The following is an 18961-nucleotide window of genomic DNA, read 5'->3' as shown; positions in this document are numbered from 1 at the left end:
GAGTAGTGATACTCACCATTTGGAACAAACTTCTCGACATCCCTGAGTTTCAGCATAGTCTTTTTTTAATTCCTGCCATTATCTCAGCCTAAGAATTCACCACTGCTCCGTGGTCACCAGTGTAACAAGCTGAAATGTCTCAGCTTGGTCGCTCAGTGAATATTTATCAGTGTCTTAACTAGTTCCAGGGGTGCGGCAGTGAACAAAGCCAAAAGCGAAGTCTCCACTCTCGTGGAGTTGGGTCTAGGCTAGTGTCCCTTCAGCCGCTGGCTCCCCTGGCGTTCTGAGGCTTCTGCTCTTGACCTGGAAGAGACTCCTCCGTGTTCTCAGTCCCTGGGCCTGTTCTGTGGGTCTCTCAGCCGGGGCTGCCTTAGCTCCCTCACCAATAGTCAGCAGCTGGCCGATGCTTCCAGTGCAGGCTCAAAAGTTAGCCCTGTGAGGAAATCATCCCTACTGAACAATTACTCCTTTTTATTTCATAACCCACTTGGATATTGTTTATTTATGCACATGTCCTATTGACTCTTTTTTTTCAAATTATTTCTGTTAGTACCTTACATTTGAAGTGCGTAATGAACACATTCATTGAGGGGTGGGTCCATGTGTATAACATATTTTTTTTATTTCCTCTTTCCCTCCTCTCCTTCCTCCCCCCTCCATCCCCTTTCCATTTGCAAATGATCACTCTCCATATTTCCTATTATCTCTTATTTTGGTCTTTAATTTATTTATATTTTGGGTTTCTCAGGGACTGAGGATTTAGCTTAGTGGTGACGCCACCTGCCTCGCAAGTGCAAGGACCCGAGTTCAATCCCTGGTACCAAAAAAAAAAGAATAATGGCCTTCATTTTGGATTTCTCATATAAAAGAAACCATGTGATATTTGAGCTTGTGTCTGCTTTATTTCACCTAGTGTAATGGGCTCAAGGTGAACGCATTTCCCAGTCTTAGTATATGTGCTGCTGAAGCTAGCATTGCATCCATTTTCCTACAAATGACCCCAATTCCTCTTTGCGGCAGAGCAGTGCTCCATCGTGTATAAACACCACATTTTCGTTACCTATTCATCTGTTGATGGACATAAAGGCCACTTCCAAAATTCAGCTCTTACGGGCTGTGAACATGGGCATGCATGGGCTGTTATAGTAGGAAGTCTCTTGATGACTCTTGAAAATACTTATCTTCTAAAGCTGCTTATGAATTTATCAAGGAAAAAGAAATAAACATACCAGGGTACGAACCTGTCTTCTACTTTTTTGTGTGAGGTAAAACCTGTGTGTTCTCTACTTTTAAAGAGCATTCTTATACGAAAATACTTATCTTCTAAAGCTGCTTATGAATTTATCAAGGAAAAAGAAATAAACGTACCAGGGTACGAACCTGTGTCTTCTACTTTTTTGTGTGAGGTAAAACCTGTGTGTTCTCTACTTTTAAAGAGCATTCTTATCATTCCTCTGATACCTATGCTTCCTTTTCTCCCTTGAATACTAGAACTCTCAAATTTTATCTAGGTGTGCGGCTGTCCACTAAGAAACTTCGTTTTTCAGCCCTTGATTAATAGAACAGCAGCAGGAGAAATACATAAAGTCTGGGAATTGCTTCATTCTGCTTTCTTATTTCCCCTCCTACAGACTGGAATGTGATCTCAGAAGAGATTTTATTTTGTTATGTAATGGGGATTGAACCCAGCGCCATCAGTCATCGCGGACTGTGCAGAAGAGGGAAAACCTTAGGTAGTGGTAGACAGACAAGAGAGGTCATCTGGACCCCCAGTTACATTTTTTTTTGTCCCTGGCTCTCCTGATTACCTTTTGAAGTAGACCTTTCCTATCTTGTTGGATGGCCTATGAGCTCACATTTTAATGCACGAGACAAACAAACTCTATCTTGTTTTGCCCATTGTTACTGGGCTTTTACAAATCATTTAGTCCAATGTTGTGCCCAATGCAATGATCCATAGTACTTAGTACTTAGAATACACAGTACATAGTACTTAGAATAAATAGTACTTAGAGTATATATTAGAATGATCCTTAGTACTTAGAATAATACGAATTGAATAATATGAATGGAGTGCTAAAGTGGTTGGTTTTGCATTGTTTTAGTTTGGGTTTTCTTAAATATTCCATGTTCTGACTCAGTATGGTTTTCAAAGAGGAGGTAGTTATGGTAATTTCTCACTGAACTATATTCATTTTGTTGGAAAAATGATATCAGGTCAAAATACTCTGTTCTTCCAACATTATTGTGCAAGAGTTTGGAAGAACTATCTGAAGGAGTGACCCACACAAGAGTGACAAGAGGAAAATCGTAAATGACCAGGAAATCTTTCAGAAATCTAGGTTTTCATCTGTAGGGAAATGCGGTCACATTCAATCTGTATGGCTCCTTGCATCTCCCGTCAACTGCATTACCACTCTCCAGGACTACAAGGCAGAGGAAACAACACACCTCCAAATCTCCTGAGATATTGGCACCAGCGAGGATTCCTGTAGCTGCTGGGAAGAAAATGGCGAAGACAGAGAAGAAGCCTTCCCCCTTTGTGAAGCTTGGGCCAAAGTTCTCTGCAAATATTGATGCTGTAGCACAAATTACAAGAAAATTAACATGTAGACTCTTCACAGGGTAAGTTGAGTTCTTTGGTTTCTATAATTTTAAATACAAATCCATCCCTGGATTCTAAGTGGAATAACCTCAAGATGTTAGTGATACTATTTGCCAAAAGCCAAAATATACAAGGTTTTAAATCTCTAGGACATAGCTCTGAAAAATCATACATATTTGTGTCCACAGGGACCCATGGTGCCTGACTTCTTTGACTCTAGAAAAGATTGAAAGAGGAGATGAAAAACGTTTTCATGACCTTGTTAACCTACTCATAAATATTCTACACTGTTTTGTATAGCCACCCCCCTTCAAATATATCTCCCACCCATAAATACCTGAAACAACCAACAGTCTTTCTGGTTTTTAAAATTTTATTTTAGGAGAATTTCAGGGACTAACATACTTTAGAATCTTGCTATTGATTTTCTGATCTCTGATCCCTGCTTCCAGAGTTTGGATCTTAAATCCTTATAGCAAATTCTCACATGTAGGAAAACAATATGGGGAGGAGCTTTGTATGTAAAATAATACAGGTAAAGAGGAAGTGGGAAGGGGAGGGGAAAGGAAGTAAGGGAAAAGAAAAATGTGAAAAAAAGAAAAAGTGGAAATAATGTCTTTGTAAATAGGGAAGAAGTGGGTGAAGAGAGGGCGGGGGTATAGGAAAAAAAACAAGAACCAAGACATTGTGAGAAAGAAAAGGAACATGGGATGCAAAAGGAAGGAAGGAAAGTTTAAAACCCACATGCAGGAAAAAGGAGGGAAAGAATAGAAGGAAAAAATGCTAATTGGCAAGGTAAACCAGACGGTCTTCAAAGAAAAGAAGCATCAGGAAGAAAGAGGTGACACGATTTTTAAAAAGCAAAACAAATAATGACAACTGAATAATGAAGTGGAAAAAGAAACCCTCAGCAGTTGATTCTTGAGTAAACCAAGTGGAAAGGGAGCAAGAAGTGGGCAGGTGGAGTAGAGTATGCGAGAGAGAAGACAAATGCTTCCTCGTGTTATCACAGGGTGCTACACTGAGGAGCTCCTGTAATGTCTTATGTGGGAAAACCATAGCTAGGTAAACTAACTAGGTGACACAACTGGGTAAAGCCACTTCGAGCGAAAGTGTCAGAAGGTCTACCAGGAAGAAAAAGACAACCGTTTGAACTTACTCTCCTGTGCAGTGGTTCACCCAGTTGTCCAAACTCTGCTCTCATACCCTGCCTGTCCTTCTTGTCCCTATTTTTGCACGAGGACAAACTTGCCTTGTATCTTAAGATTTAAAAGCACCTGCACGCCCACTACCTTATTTACTTCTCTGGAGTCCCTGAGGAGGTTGTTGTTGTCATTCATGCTTTCGCAGGGAATCTGAGGCCCACACGTGTTGCATGATCTATATAGCTCTTGAGCAGTAGAGTTAAGACCCAACCCTGGCTCTCCCGGACCCAATTTCCGCCTCTGTCCAGGACCACACGGGGATCCTCATGGCTGGTGTTGGGGTGTTAGAGACGGTGATGAGCCACGAAGAGCCTTTTACCAAAGAGCAACTCATCTGTCACCCGTACCTTGGTAATTAAAGAAGCCTCTGGACCTCTTCTCATTGTTGGATGGAATGACAGTTCCAATGAAGAAGTTTGCGATGGCAATCAGGAGAATGATCAAAAGAATCACTTGAGCCTGCAATGGCACAGTGAAAGGAGACCGAATTAGGTTTATTTAACAGTTTTATTTGCATCATTGTAAAATTCTGCATCCACTGGAGAAAGTCTGATTATTCCAGTTTGGGACTCTGCTGTCCAGCGCAGGGGAGGAGAGCAGCCTTGTGGGACAGTGTCTTCATAAGCCTCGTTCCATCGGGGTGTCCATGCTGCAGTTTCCATGACAGCATGGACTTGGGTCCCGGAGGGTGACGTTTCCAGAACATTCCAAGAGGTACGCGGGTGTCTACTGCAGTGTTTCCAGGAATGTACATGAAGCTACGTGCTTTAGCACTTAGGCACTTGAGCTTTCTACTAGGCAGAGCAATCGTGGACTCCTCCACTTCCTAACTGTACAAAGAGAGCCAGAGCACAGAAGGGTTGGCGGAGCTCCTGTGATGCCCGGGGCACTTGATGCCAGGCTGCCAGTGTGTGCACAGCGTGAGCGGAGCAGGGGAGGAGAGCAGCCTTGTGGGACAGTGTCTTCATAAGCCTCGTTCCATCGGGGTGTCCATGCTACAGTTTCCATGACAGCATGGACTTGGGTACCGGAGGGTGACGTTTCCAGAACATTCCAAGAGGTACGCGGTGTCTACTGCAGTGTTTCCAGGAATGTAAATGAAGCTACGTGTTTTAGCACTTAGGCACTAGAGCTTTTTACTAGGCAGAGCAATCGTGGACTCCTCCACTTCCTAACTGTACAAAGAGAGCCAGAGCACAGAAGGGTTGGCGGAGCTCCTGTGATGCCCGGGGCACTTGATGCCAGGCTGCCAGTGTGTGCACAGCGTGAGCGGCCCCAGAGCCCGCGGGCTGCTGTCCTCCTTCAGCTCCTCTAACCCCTCAACCTGGATTCCACTTCACTCTACTCGGGGTGGCTGTGTCCTTCTCCTCCTCTGCGTCTCAAGTAGGTGCCCTTCAGAGAGGCTTTTCCTGACCGCTTAATCTAAATAACTACTGAGCAGCTACTGTTCACTGAGGGCATGCAGTCTCACAGGGGCAGCTGTAAATCTACCTGTCTTCTCTCAAGTAAGGAATGCCCTGTGAAAGTAGGGAATACTGGAGTCCCTGCTTTAAAGATAAGGGGACCAAAGCACAGAGAGGTCAAATAATTTACTCAGGGCCACAGAGATCCAAACCAGGTTCAAAACTACATACTCTACTGGACCCAAAGCTTTACATACTGCCCTGTACTGCCACTGAACTCTAACGCCTCCCTCGGGAAGAAAGCAGCGAGGAGTGAGTAGGCGTCCCGTGCTATCTGCTATTAATTTTCCCCTTCCTTCCTTCCTTCCTCCCTTCCTTTCCACCCTCCGTCTCTCCTTCCCTCTCTCTCTTTCCCTCCCTTTCTTTCTTCCCTGGGAACTGAACCTAGAACCTTGTGCTTGCTTTCTTTATGGTATTTTTCACAATTTTTCATTTTCTATTTGTCTCCCTATTTACGTGTTTACTCCTCGTCCATCCATAGACCACACACCAAAGTAGGGCAGGAATTGTGCCTGTGTCGGTCACAGTTGAATGTCTGGTGCCTGGAAGAATGACCAGCACATGGGCGGCCCTAACTTAACTTTCGTTTAATGCGGGAATGCATAATCCACAAAAAACCAGCATGCAGGAATCTTGCCTTAGCTAGGTGGGAGGCTTTGCCCTCTTTTCATTTCTGGCAACCACAGGAGAAGCTAGCTGTGCCTCTCCAGGCATGGGGGAGCATTTTGAATTGTATCGATCCCTGTGCAGCTTTCCCGAAATAAGCGAAAGACATGCTCCCCGTCGCTCAGTGATTTACGGTGCGTTACCGCTCGTTAAATCCAGGTGTGCTCTGCTATGATGCTCTTAATTTCACCGGTGAAGTGCTGGATTCTAGAGGAGAATGACGGTCCTGCCTCTGACACCTTCTTCCTACGCGTGTGTCATTTTGGGGGGCATCAGCACTCACAAGGGGCTCCTGGGGGTGACTGGAACACAGGCCTCCATGTCTGGGATCATAAAGGGCCTGTGCTGAGGGTGCAGTGGCCTTGGCTGCGTCACTGTGGTGACACCAAAAGGAGGAAAAAGCACAGGCCTGGTCTTGTGCCACATGCTCTGAGCTGGTGCTTTGCACGTTCACTGTTCCCCTAGTGCCTGCTCGGTCCTTTCCCCACGACACATAACAACAGCCGTGTTGCAGAACATGGGCTTCCTGCACTCCCTGCATTTCATTCAGGGGCTGACCAGCAGTTGCTGAGAAATTTACCTTTGCTTCCCATTCCATTCCAGCAACAGAGATTCCTAGAAGAATCACCACCGTGATGGAGCCTACGATCCGGATGTCGTTGGTTGGGTCCACCATGATGGAATCACTCTCCTGGGGGAGGGGAATCAACGGAATGATTGGAGATACAGCTTTGTGTGTGTGGGTCTTAGCGAAGCACTTTACAGTCAAAAGAGAGGCTCTACTTTGATGCCGGGGGCGAGGGAGGACAATAGAAAAACGAAGTGGTTGTCAATTTGAGAAGATAAAGAACCCACCTTTATTTCTTTCATGGGATAATAGGCATTTGATAGCCAAGGTTAGATGTTATAAACAGTAGAGATGCATTCGAGTAAGAGCTCTTGGAGCACTAAGTGAAAGTGTGTTCATACACATGTGTTTTGTTTCAGAAGAATGGCTAGTCACTCTTTTTTTATGTCATGGGGAACCCCAGAGGAATAAAAACAATGTGAATAAAAACAGTGGTTTGCAATGTGAATATTGAGAATAAGTGCTGTGCAACTTAAGAATAGGCTACACCAACCTGATAATGCACTTCTTAAGATGGCATACTTTAGGAAGTGGATAATATGCTCATTTATTCATCTAATTTGCACATAGAGATACTTTTACCAGCTGAGTCCAGTTGGTGCTACTACCACAAGACAGAGAGTCAGTTCACATGCCAGCTAACTAAAGTGCTCACAGCCCACACCATCCTAGCAGGGCACCTAAACTAGGAAATGCCTACTTTTCTGAACTGGGTTATTCTGATGTTTGAACTTTCTTTTTCTTTAGAAATCTATAACTGTAATGGTAGTGTGATTGCAGATAATAATGTTCATCATCTATCTGATATTTCATGTTTTATACTATGCTTCTTGTACATCATTCTCTCTGATCTGAGCTGAGCTTTTGTGAAATACAAAGGATATATTCAATACACAGGATATTACTGTCCCAGCGTATAGTCTCAGGTAAATAGAGGAACTGGTCCAGTCTCCCAGCTGGTAAAGGGAGAGCCCAAAGTCAAAGCTGATCTTCTGATACCATGCCAGGGGTTCCTTCTCCTGTATCCAGCATCCCCCTCTCATTTTGCCATACTAACATCCCCTAGTGCCCTGAAAAAGAAAGCCGAATTGAATACTCTTGCTTGGAGGTATTAAGAAAAGCTCTCATTACCTTAAGAAGGTCTACGACAGTCTCAGCAAATCCCACCACATACATAGCAACTGCTACAGCATTGGCAAATGCAAAGATCAAGCCTATGGATCCACCAAACTCAGGCCCCAAGCTCCTGGAAATAAGATAGTAGGCTCCACCTGAAACAAGAAAAGGACATGCTTTACAATGAGAAACTGTGAAGGAATTAGTTTATATGATCAAATGACTTTGCATGTCTCCGCAATTTTAAGTTTTAGTTGTTTTAACAAAACATTACAAATTCCCAATAATTTCAAAAATCCTGTTACCCTAATGAATAACGTAGCCCTGCTTTGTACTTTGTGCATAATTTATGATATAATAATAGATTTAATAAAATTCAATTTATTGAATCCTAAATGTAAAAAACAAAGGCTACAAATGCGAATGCAGCAAAACTTCTTTGTCTTTTAAAAAAATCATTGGAATATTCCAATTAGTAACGCAACTGAAGTAAAATTTTATATCCAAAATTTCCAAGAAACAGGATTTGGTAGAAAATGAAGTGGGAGAAGCGATCTTTGGTTTTTTTCTTCCTTTCTGTTGCATAGCATTCTGCCATATATTTGCTGCATAAACCATGGTACCCTAACATAATGATAAGTATTGTCTGTTCTGTAAATCAAACTTTGTTTTTTGTTTTCAGCTCAACAAGTTACAATTATTACCAAGTGACCATAACATGGAAGGAAAGTAGGGCGGGCTTGGAAGAACTGCTTTCCCAGTGGACATTGAAAAAGTAGTTCTACATATGGCTGTGGACCTCTGCGCACATACAAGTCTGCTCAGGACTTGTGAACAGCTAGAGGGTCCCTCGGGTGAGTCACTAGCAGTAGAAAAGGCCAGATGTATGGTTTATATGTACCTGCCCCCCAAGAGCCTCATGTGTGTATAGGAATTGATTAAAAGAAGGCACTCCGGCTGACTTCCTGTTAGGAGGTGGGGTCTGGTTGGAGGTAGGTCACTGAGGAATAGCCGAAGTGCTCATCTCCTTCCGGTTCTTCCTCTCTTTCTCTCCTCACGTGGGCAGCTAGACCCTCCCACCACACCATTTTCTGCATTTGAGTCTGCCGGACATACACTAAAACGTCTGAAACATGAGCCAAAATAAAACTCTTGTCGGGTAAGTTGCAGGTGCCAGGTATTTTGCCCCGGTGACAAGAAACTGACTAAGACGCCAGATGAGATCATCCATCCTAATTACCTCCCACACTGGTCTAGTGTTGGAGGCAGGCACCAATGTGGAATGACCCTGAACAAACACTAACACAAAGTCAAACCGCCATTTACCCAGAAGGAGTTTCTTTTTTTCCAGTACCTCCTTTGGGTTTACGGGATCAAAGTCCTCTCTCAATATGTAACATTATCTAGGTGACCAAATCCCTTTTATTTCCTTCATTGTGATTTCATTAAACAAATTAGCTAGCCAGTTACCTAGGGGGCAGGGTCTAAATGAAAGATGGGCAGAAGCTGGGAGACAAGTGTGTTATGTGTAGGATGGTGTTTAGGAAGCCTGAATAGGGAGATCACAGAAGAACATTACCTGGAAACCTAGGGGAAGAGGAACTAAAAGAAGTTAGAGCTATGTTAAACTTCATCTCCTTTTCTGCCTAGGCTGGCCTGTGCCTGGATAGCTTGAAAATAATTCTTTGTTGTGTTTTTCTTTTCTTTTTGGTGATCTTTCCTTGGCCACCAGGAGCACAATGTTTGGGGTGAACGCTGAGGGCTGGTACTGTAGTGGTTTGTTGTGTGGAAATCATGAACAGGATCAGCTACTGTGCTGGAGAAGACCCAGTCTGAGGGTAACTGAGAGATGGCCAGGGAGCTCTCACAGAGTACAAGGAAACCACTTGGTTTACTATAACGTTTCATGCTTTTTTTCTAGTCACTCAATAGTTTAAAACGTTCTATCACAGGACATGGGTCAGAGAAGTCTTTTCTAAAGATTTCCTCTTTGTAGTTGAGATGAATTTTTGCTTTGCTGTTGAAATTTTGGGTTATTTTGTTTTAAGACTTCAGAGACTTAGCACTATGAAAATTTCACTTCCGGTATTAAACCAGCTTTTGACATTACTACAGAGTCCAAGCTTATAGTTGTAAGGAATTTAACTGGCTTACCTCCTCTTACCACTCCATTTGTGCAAATAGCAGACATGGAAATACCTGTGAGTGTGGTCACGACTACGCTCAGGCCAATGATGATGACACCAAGACCTGAAAAATCCCCCAAGAGAGGCATTTGGCTCCAGTACTGAGAGAAGTCACCAGTACTTCAGGACATGGTAGCCTGAATGTTTGCAGAGAAGGATCCATCTCCCCATGAAAACCTGAAATGTTCTAAAAGATTTCATTGCGTGAAGATCCAGGAGCACCTGAAACGTACTGAACTTTACAATGGCATCCATGCCCAGGAGTCATTTTCCAAGAAACACCAGCCTGAAAAATACAGTGTTTATCCAAGGAGCTCGCACACCTGCAACGCCTGCCCAAATGCACCAGAAGTTCCATGAAGAAGATGACCAAAGATGACCAGAGTGGACCTGGACTTGACTCACCATGCTTCTCTCTTTCCCCTCGGCTCCAGGGACTTTGCCAGGCTTCAAGAACATTGAGCTACTTCCTTGTTCCCATCCATAACAAGTATATAAAAACGTTTTGCCTACCCGTAGCAAATGATGAGGGTATTAGATATCTTAGAGATTTTACCTCCACGAACAAACCCGTTAGTTGCTATTGCGGAAGTTGATAACCCAGTAATAGAAGTTACCATGGTGGAAAGAAGAATTATGAGAGCTCCAAGACCTGTTAGCAATGAAAGATAGAAGAGATTACATTCTACTTTTCTCCCTTGGATTTCCTACAGCTGCAGGCTAGGCTGCTTTTAAATTTTCAGATCCATGACTTGGGCCCCAGTGGGGTTTCCTTGTGCTAAGGAGAAGGCTGTACTCCTGGAATAAAGATCAGGTCAGAGAACCGCTCATTATGATGAAGCATGGTTTCCAGCGGTAAACACAACCTGAAATGCAACCTTGTCCAGGAAGAGTTGACTTGTGCCAGTGTCCTGGGAGAGAAAGTACCCAGCCTGCAAAAAGTGAAAACATGGCATTTGACCTTCTCACTTTCTCCAGAGTAACCTGAATGAGAAAGTTGGGGATTTGACAAAGGTTAAATCCTTCTCCATTTTTCTTGCATCCCTTTGCCTGAGGGGAAAAGGAAACCAACTTGTATTACCTTTGAAAACACTCCAGAAAGGTCAGCGGTAAGCTGTTGGAGCCTGTGTCGCCTTTACCTTACAAATGATGCTGTGGGTCACAAGTTTAATTACCTCCTCTGACATATCCATTTGTGGCAATAGCAGAGGTGGATAAGCCAGTGATAGCAGTCACTGCGACAGCTAAGCAGATGATAATCACACCAAGACCTCAGTCGAGAGAGGAAAAACAGGCAGTTAAACAGTGGAACAATCCACTGAGTCATTTACATAAAAGCCAACAAGTCTGGGGTAATCATGGAGGGACCACACTGGAGTTTAACAAGTTGGCGAGGAAATCACCTGGCAGTAAATGCTCGGCTTTGAAGCTGTCTACCTGCAGTGGATTTGTTTCCAAGAAGTTCAAGTGGTAAAATGTGTAGGGTTGTTTTGTGCACAACTGAGCAGCTAAAACTAGTAAAAAGTGTAATGTGAAACCCATCTTTGATGACGCCCATACCACCTCATGCAGTTCATTTAACCAGAGATAAATGCGCGTCTTTCCAGGTAACTTCCTTCTTATGCACTTTGGTCACGGAGAGGTGGAAAATTACATCCATGCTAGCCAACTACCCATCAGACACTCGGGGGAAGCAGAAAGAGCCAAACTGAACCACATGAATTTACTGACCGAGTGACTCCCAGCATGAGCCCCAACAGACAATTACGTTACAAAGAATGAGTGTGAAGATAGTATCATCGTGCAGAGAGCTCAGTGCATGGCCAGTGCTGTTGCCTTTCCCTCACCTGGATGGTAGCCACAAAAAAGTACTGGTTACTGATGGCTTTCTGTACAGCTAGCTGGTAGGCCGTGTAAGAAATGCAAGAACAAGTCAAAGGAAAGAAAAAGCAGCTGCCCTAGTGGATCTTATGGCTCAGAAGGTCAACAGAGAGAGAAAGCGGGAGAAGCCAGAATTCAGGGACAGGCGTGGCTACTTCTAGAAACACAGAGACATGCGGAAGGGTGGCGGGATGGGCTGGAACACACCACTTTGGCAGGAGGATTATTCTGAGCTGAAGCAAACTGCAGAGTTGCAGAGACCAGACCTCCCTCCTGTGCCCCTTCTTCTTTGCTTAAATGGAAGACAAACGTTTGCAAGAGTATCTCCCTTCCCTCCCCACCAGGAAAGGCGAGCTGATTGCCCGAGACAACTGGAGACCCCAGTCACCTGCAGAAGGCGCCCCAGGAATCTACGTCAGCAGTGTATTTAGCTTCCCTCAGTTTGCTACCACAAAAACTCCAAGTCCTTTCCCTTGGCTTGTCACTTTCCTAGGGTTTTGTGCTTCTTCTGTTAAGACAAACGTAAGCGCACGTTTGGGAGTCACCTGAAGTGCTCGAATGCCCGTATGCTCAATGCACATGTTAGTAAACTTCGGCTTCTTTCTGCCTTGCTAATTTGACTTGTGGCCATTAAACTTGTAAGGCCACAGTCTACGACCCTAAGAGTGGTAGAGGGAAGGAGTGGCTTCCGCCTCTATGGTACCATGTTAACCGCAGGCTGACCTAGAATTCAGGGAGTGAGGTGGAGAGTTACAGCACCAGACTCACCCGGTTCCTTCCAGAGCTCCCAGGCAGGGTGGAGCCGGGTCTGGTAGGCTCCCAGACGGCTGCTGGCAGACTGCCTTCCCCACAGGTGGCTGGAAGAGCAGTCCTGGATGTGATCTCTCTGGCTACTCCCCAAGAGAAGGGAAAGTAGAGCGAGGCTAAGATCGGAAAATGGAAACAAAGTAATACAAGCTCTTTGGCTGCTCCTACCCATGTCTTGGCACTAGCAGGAAATCTCTGAGCTATTTTGCAAATTAAAATGCACCAAGAAGAAGCTAATTGTGGAGATTAAGCTGCAATTTTGGATTGTGTTACTTTGGCCCCTACAACTCTTAAAAGGTAGGGGTTGTGAGAAATGGCTTCACTACACTCTTTCTGTCCAGGGTGGGGATTGTGTGGGGAGAGCTCCTGTATCAGTATGCGGCCTCAGATCCTCCTGCCACTAGACATGAGTTATTCTTACCTTCTGCGTATTGTTTTGCTCTTGACTTTTGAGGAAGTTTAAGATGAACTATTTATCAAGCTCCAGAAACTATACAGTCATATGACATTAAACCCTCGCCTAATTTTCTCATTTCCCTACTGTTATTTCCCTTTGCCAATATTATCTTCCCAACAATTCTTACTTAATTCATCCTTCTGAATTGGATATGTTTCTGTAAACCAGTTTAAATCGTGGGACATTTTATACTTTTTAAACAGCGAGGGACTTGCTGCTGTCTTTCCCATCAAACATAAAATTCCACGGAGAAAAGCACAGAGAACATTCCATTCATTGTTTTCTCAAAGTGTGATCCTTGAACCACCTGCTCCACAGAGTGCCTGGAGTCCTTATGGAAAAGGCCCCCACCTACTGAGTCAGGATCATAAAACCAGAATTGTAGGGTTTTGCAGCTTTATAAGCAAACTTCCCCAGTGATTCTTGTGCAGCCTATAGTAAGATGATCCAGCTTCCCTCAGCCCATCTCAACTTGAGTCTGTCTTGCCAGCAAGATTGTCTAGCTTTATCTTCCAAGATTGAGGCAGAATTAACCCAGTTTCCTAACTTTTAGACAAAAAATGAAACTCAGAAAACAAGTGACTCGCTTCAGGCTGTCCCTGCTGTTTCCCTATCTACCTTGCCCGTGATCATTCACTGGAAACCACCTTGCCCCAGCCAAAGTCTCTGGAGAGACACAAAAACAAAACAAAACAAAACAACAACAACAAGAAAAAAACCAACCAAACGAACAAAAAACTAAGCAGCATGGTCAACTCTATCACTTGCTTTTAAGACTAGGAGTAAAATTCACAGGCTTGGAATGAAAACCCAACAGCTATAGCCACTATTACTATTGGTTCTAGACGACTCTTTCTGACTTTCTTGCGAAGTTTTAAGCTTGAAAATGTGTCCAGGTTTCTTCTGCAAACTACCCCCGATACAAGAAGAAAGGAGAAGAAACTTATCTTATTTAGTTTTCCTTTCTTAATTCAGGAAACCCAGTGGGACCATGTGGTAACGTAACTCTTTTAGCATTCTAGTCACGGCCAAAGCTGTAAAACTGAGTGAGATCAATAAGATGTTCCCTTTCCTCAGAAGGGAGGAAGGAAAGGAGGGAGGGAGGAAAAGGGAGAGAGAGAGAGAGAGAGAGAAAAGAAACCCAGCAAGCCTTCACTGGAAGCCTCACTAATCAGCTAATCAGGCCTTGTGTATAACTCTACTGGCTTCTAATATGTGTTTTAAATACTACAATAAAAGTTCCTTTATTTAAACAACACTCATCTGAAAGTAGAATGAACTGTTTAGCAGAAAATAAGAGTCTTCATATTTAACAGTTTTGTAGTAAACTTGAAGCTGGGTTGACTGAAAAGTAGTACAAGATCTGATTAAGGTTCAGATTATTCTCCAAACATATGGAGGGGAAATAAATTGCATTAAAATAGAATTACTCTTGACCCCGGCCACTCTCACACCTCCAAAGGAAGTAGTGCTCCTTGATGATCTCGATAGGTTACTAAACTGCCCTTAAAAGCCTCATTTTGCATGAGCCCTGGAGCAAAACCTTGGCAATATGGAGATGCAGATTTTCCACGGAGCTGCACTCACTTGTTTGGCCCTGAGGCTGTGGTGCTCGTTTGATATGCTTCATAAACCCGGCAAGCAGCCCTTTGTCAGGAGCCCAGCAGTCACCAAACTTGAACTGAGGAAAAACTGTGGGGACCCGTTCCAGCTTTTCAATATTCAGCTTAGCCCATCCTCGCTCCAATTAGTCTCCTTTGGGTTCTGAATGTATTTCAAGGAGCAAGGCAATAAATAATCACAAATTACTTTGGGTGGGGGAGCAATACTGCGCCTTCACACTGAAATATACCCCCAGCCACCTGCCCTCCTTTTTACAATTTTTTGAGACAGGTTCTGACTAGGCCCCTAAATTGCCCAGGCTGGGCTCAGACTTGGGATTCTCTTGCCTCAGCCTCCTGGAGTACTGGGATTGCAGCAGCGTGCTACCATGCGCAGTGACCAAGTACTTTTTAACCATGACTTGAGCTACCTTCTGGAGTAGTGTCTGAAGGAACGTCTGAAATGTTTTGTTCTCAGCACTCATGACTTATAAATCTCCTCTCAAATGTGAATTCATAATGCATTTCACATACATAGAATAGAACATCATTACTTTTTTTTATCACATTAAATCAGGAACTTTGATAAAATTCAAATAGGTCTTTCACATAAATTTTACTACTGCACTCTCCACAAAAAAGATCTGCTAAAAGAAATAATATATTAAATGTAAAGTAGCACTTAAAAACATGAATCATTTAGAATATCATCTTTTTTTCATTTAGAAAAAAATAATATTAGTTATATACATTATCTTAGTCATTTCATCTAACATTTTAAGCTTATATTGGGGAATGTTTTATTTGTCAATACTTGTTTTCTTACTGCTAATACCTGAAAGCAACATAGTTACTTTCTTTGGAATCTGTTCAACAATTCATTCTTTTTATTAGTCAAGTCACATTTTTGCCAGTTTCCCCACAAGCTGCTTCTCTTCAGTGAAGTTTTACCAGTTGTTATAAGGAGGCTATTCTGTGGCAAATAAAGGGCAAATCTGAGTCAATAGATCCCCAGATCTGAACACGATTATTTTAAAATGAAGGTGCTTTTGTAAAACTGTACGTTTTAAACTCTATGAAAAGACAGAAACATCCCCTGAGTGCTCACCCGCTGGGGGAGCTGGGAAATTCCAATTTCACTGGTGCTGACGTCCCACCTTTCCTCTCTGACAGACCCTGTCAAAGGGACCAGGCAGAAGGAGGGTGAGGGGTTTCTGTGAGCGTCCTCTCCCTTCGGGCGTTCATGGGGTGACCACGCTGCCTATGAAGTGTGTGATTTACGTAGAAAGTGACCGCGGAGGGGCAAAGCGCTTACCAATTCCAGCCTCTCCCACGATCCAGGAAAGGCGAATGAAGAGCATGACTCCCCAGATGTTTAACATGCACCTGACCTGAGGAGGGAAGGGGCGCTGTGAGGGGCGCGCTGGGGCTCACCCCGATGTCTCTGCACGGGACCCTGAATCCACCAGGCAGGAGGAACGTTTGCGTGGAAAGAGAGGAGCTTTCTCACCAGCACACCTTTCACCCAGCCGAACTTCACCACCCCAGCTGTGTCTTCCTCTGGGCTGTCGCCCGGCTCCTCTCCCGGCATCCGGTCTCCTTTGGCGACCCTGTCTGCTGAACCCGGGGCCACGGTCACATTCTGCATTTCCAGACGGCAAAGACACAGGGGTTGTGGTCAACGAACAGATGGGTCCAAATGCTCAAAGGCTACTCAAAACAAGTGACACAAAACTTGAGACAAAACTAAAGCATAGTCTAGTCATTTTAGCACAGTACTGTTTTAGTGGGTGTCACCCCCCCCACACACACAGGGGAGCTAACAGGTTTCTTCTATGACTGCTTTTAGTCAAGGATAAGGAATATTAATATTCCCTGCTGTTGTCAAAATGGTCAAATTTGGTTGAGTTCAAAACAAACATGGAATGAAAGACAGCAGAGACAAGGTAGAACCATGTGGCAAGAGTGGATTTGTCTTTTAGACTGCAGGTTAGGAAGGTCGGAAAGACAATTCCCTTCACTCAGTGAGGCTGACTGCTGGGATTCTTTCCCTGTGCTTCATTTTCCTCACACACAATAATCGTGATAAAACCTCTTTACCAACTTCAGAATGCCTTTCAGAGGAGTCAGTGAAAAACACAAAATCGTTTTCCTTACCAAAAGAAAAAATAAAAAGGAGTTTAAAGTACTCTACAAAAGCTGCAAGGCATTGCACGACCTCAGGAATGCTATTCCTAGAAGTTTCTTACAGATTTGCCCTCTGACAGAGAATTACTGAACAACACGCTAGCTTGTGTGGAGAAGGTAAGAAGTCTCGTAACTGGCTGAGAAGAAATAAAAGTAAGCAGTGTGAAATAAGGATGATAACTTTCTCTTTTCGTGGTACTGAGGATGGAACCCACAGTCTTCGTGTCCCCACCCCTTTTTACGTTTTTTGTTTCTGAGAGAGGGTTTTGCCACCTTGCCATTTTTACCTCAGCCTCCTGAGTAGCTGGAATTAAGGATGACAGCCTGTATGTGTTTTCATCTGTGACACGATTCTGAAGAAGACACTATGATTTTTTTGAATAAATAATGTCATTCCTTCTTCACACGAGTCTCTGAGTTCAACAGGGCAGGGGGGGATTATCTCTCCTTCAAATTAAGAGTAGTTCTCAATCTCCAAAAACTCTTCTAGGTTGAACTTGGAATAACTTCGGACACATGCACTTAGATGAGTGTAGCTGGCACCTACTTGGGTTTTTGCTGGTAAAGTACACCTCACTGAGTTCCCCAAAGCAATCTTTTCCAATCAGCAGCTGAAGCCACTGGGGAAGAGTCCCTTGGATCCAGCACTGACTCATTAGTAGAGAACAACTTTGTCTTATCTGAGTGGTCTAGCACGACGTTCTGATTACTAGCGAAGGCTGGACTTGCACAAGGACAATTTTTTTCTTCTGTAAAATGGCACTGTGTGTAGTGAACACTTATTATGGACTGTAGTTTAAAAGCTATATGAGGAATATCTTTGAAATCTCCTCATGCCATATTAGCACAGGTAACTGAAAGCTGACATTCTACATTCTTACCAATGGAAAGTATGGAAACAAAGGTCAAAGAAATCGAAGCTTATCTTGTACAGTAAACTCTGGCAATCTGTACCAGTAGAGACGCAGGTCAAGTATGTGATTCAAAATTTTCTAGTCACTATTTTTTATGTGTTCATTTTTGGTGCTGAAGATCAAGCCTTTGCCAAGCTCATGCTTTACATCCCCTTCCGAGCCCCAGCGGCTATTTTTTTTTTTTTTTTTGGTACCGGGAACAAACTCGGGTCCTTGTGCTTGTGAGGCAGGCAGTGGAACCACTGAGCTAAGTCCGCGGACCCCTAGTAGCTATTTTTAAAGAGTTTAAAACAAGTTTTAAAATTTGGTGAAATAACTTGGGTTTAGATGTAGACCCTAAAATTTAAAAAACATAATTAATTATTATAGGAAACAATATTTCTATTATTTGCAATATAAACATTTGTTAGTAGTATTACCTTGTGGAAGGAAACCAAATCACAGAGTATTTCTGTGTCATATTTGACTTGACAACATCTACATAAAATGTGATTATTTAAACATATAATTGATAAAAATGTTTGTAAGATATTTTATATGTTTCTTACATGCTAAGTCTTTGAAATTTGGTCTGTATTTTCCACTGACAGCACATCTCAGCATGGACTGGCCACATTTCGAGGGTTCAGTAGCCAGAAGTGGTTGATATCTACTATATTCGACAGTTCTGGTTCATACACTAGTCAGTTTCAGATGGAGGAAACACTGGTGCTATGTCCAAGTCAAATAAAAATTCTGTTTTTCTCTTGAAGCATTCTACACACACATGGTAGCCCAATGGGTCAAATGCAACCTCTACTTTTTGTAACTGAAAGTTATAATCAATGAGAACAGGGAATCTCAGGATGTATTAAAACATTCATGAATGTTGAAGAGATTATTTGATTAGGGGATAAGATTATGTAACTTAAATTGAGAAAAACTTTAAAAAAGTTGTCAGTATTCCAGTTAATCAAGACTCCCATGGGCCAGGGATTTAGCTCAGTGGTTCAGTGGCCGGCCTTGTAAGCGCAAGGACCCGAGTTCAATCCCCGGTACTAAAAAACCCCCAAAAAACCAAAGAAACATTAACTAGGTATCCCATGAGACCAAAGCCTTACTCACTTGCCTTTTTAAAAAGGAGTCTTGGGACAAAAACCCATGTTTTCTGACTAAACCTGGACTTGAAGGTTTGGTTCCAGAAATTGCTCAGCTGTTTGGTAAACTTCAGGGGTGACTGTCACCCTCAGAAATGAGAATACCAGT

General features: G+C 43.3%; 1 protein-coding gene across 2 annotated transcripts in view; it reads right to left on the bottom strand.

Moving 5' to 3' along the window:
* Slc12a1 (solute carrier family 12 member 1) overlaps positions 1-18961 on the bottom strand; it is a 78323-nt gene that overhangs the window by 50458 nt on the left and 8904 nt on the right. Inside the window, exons 3-9 of one of the 2 annotated variants that reach the window (XM_010632479.1) lie at positions 16126-16257; positions 15931-16006; positions 10426-10521; positions 7699-7838; positions 6520-6630; positions 4158-4269; positions 2452-2579 (exon numbers count right to left, since the gene is read on the bottom strand). In XM_010632479.1, coding sequence (XP_010630781.1) covers positions 2452-2579; positions 4158-4269; positions 6520-6630; positions 7699-7838; positions 10426-10521; positions 15931-16006; positions 16126-16257 — 795 coding nt within the window. Of the gene's footprint in view, positions 1-2451; positions 2580-4157; positions 4270-6519; positions 6631-7698; positions 7839-9837; positions 9934-10425; positions 10522-15930; positions 16007-16125; positions 16258-18961 lie in introns of both variants that reach the window. The other variant, XM_010632478.1, reaches the window with a different exon arrangement.

This window comes from Fukomys damarensis, unplaced genomic scaffold (genome assembly GCF_012274545.1).
Source record: "Fukomys damarensis isolate Sample0158 unplaced genomic scaffold, DMR_v1.0_HiC HiC_scaffold_17, whole genome shotgun sequence".
In the NCBI taxonomy this organism is placed as follows: Eukaryota; Metazoa; Chordata; class Mammalia; order Rodentia; family Bathyergidae; genus Fukomys; species Fukomys damarensis.
The sequence above is the reverse complement of the archived record's forward strand: the minus strand, read 5'-3'. Positions and strand labels throughout refer to the sequence as shown.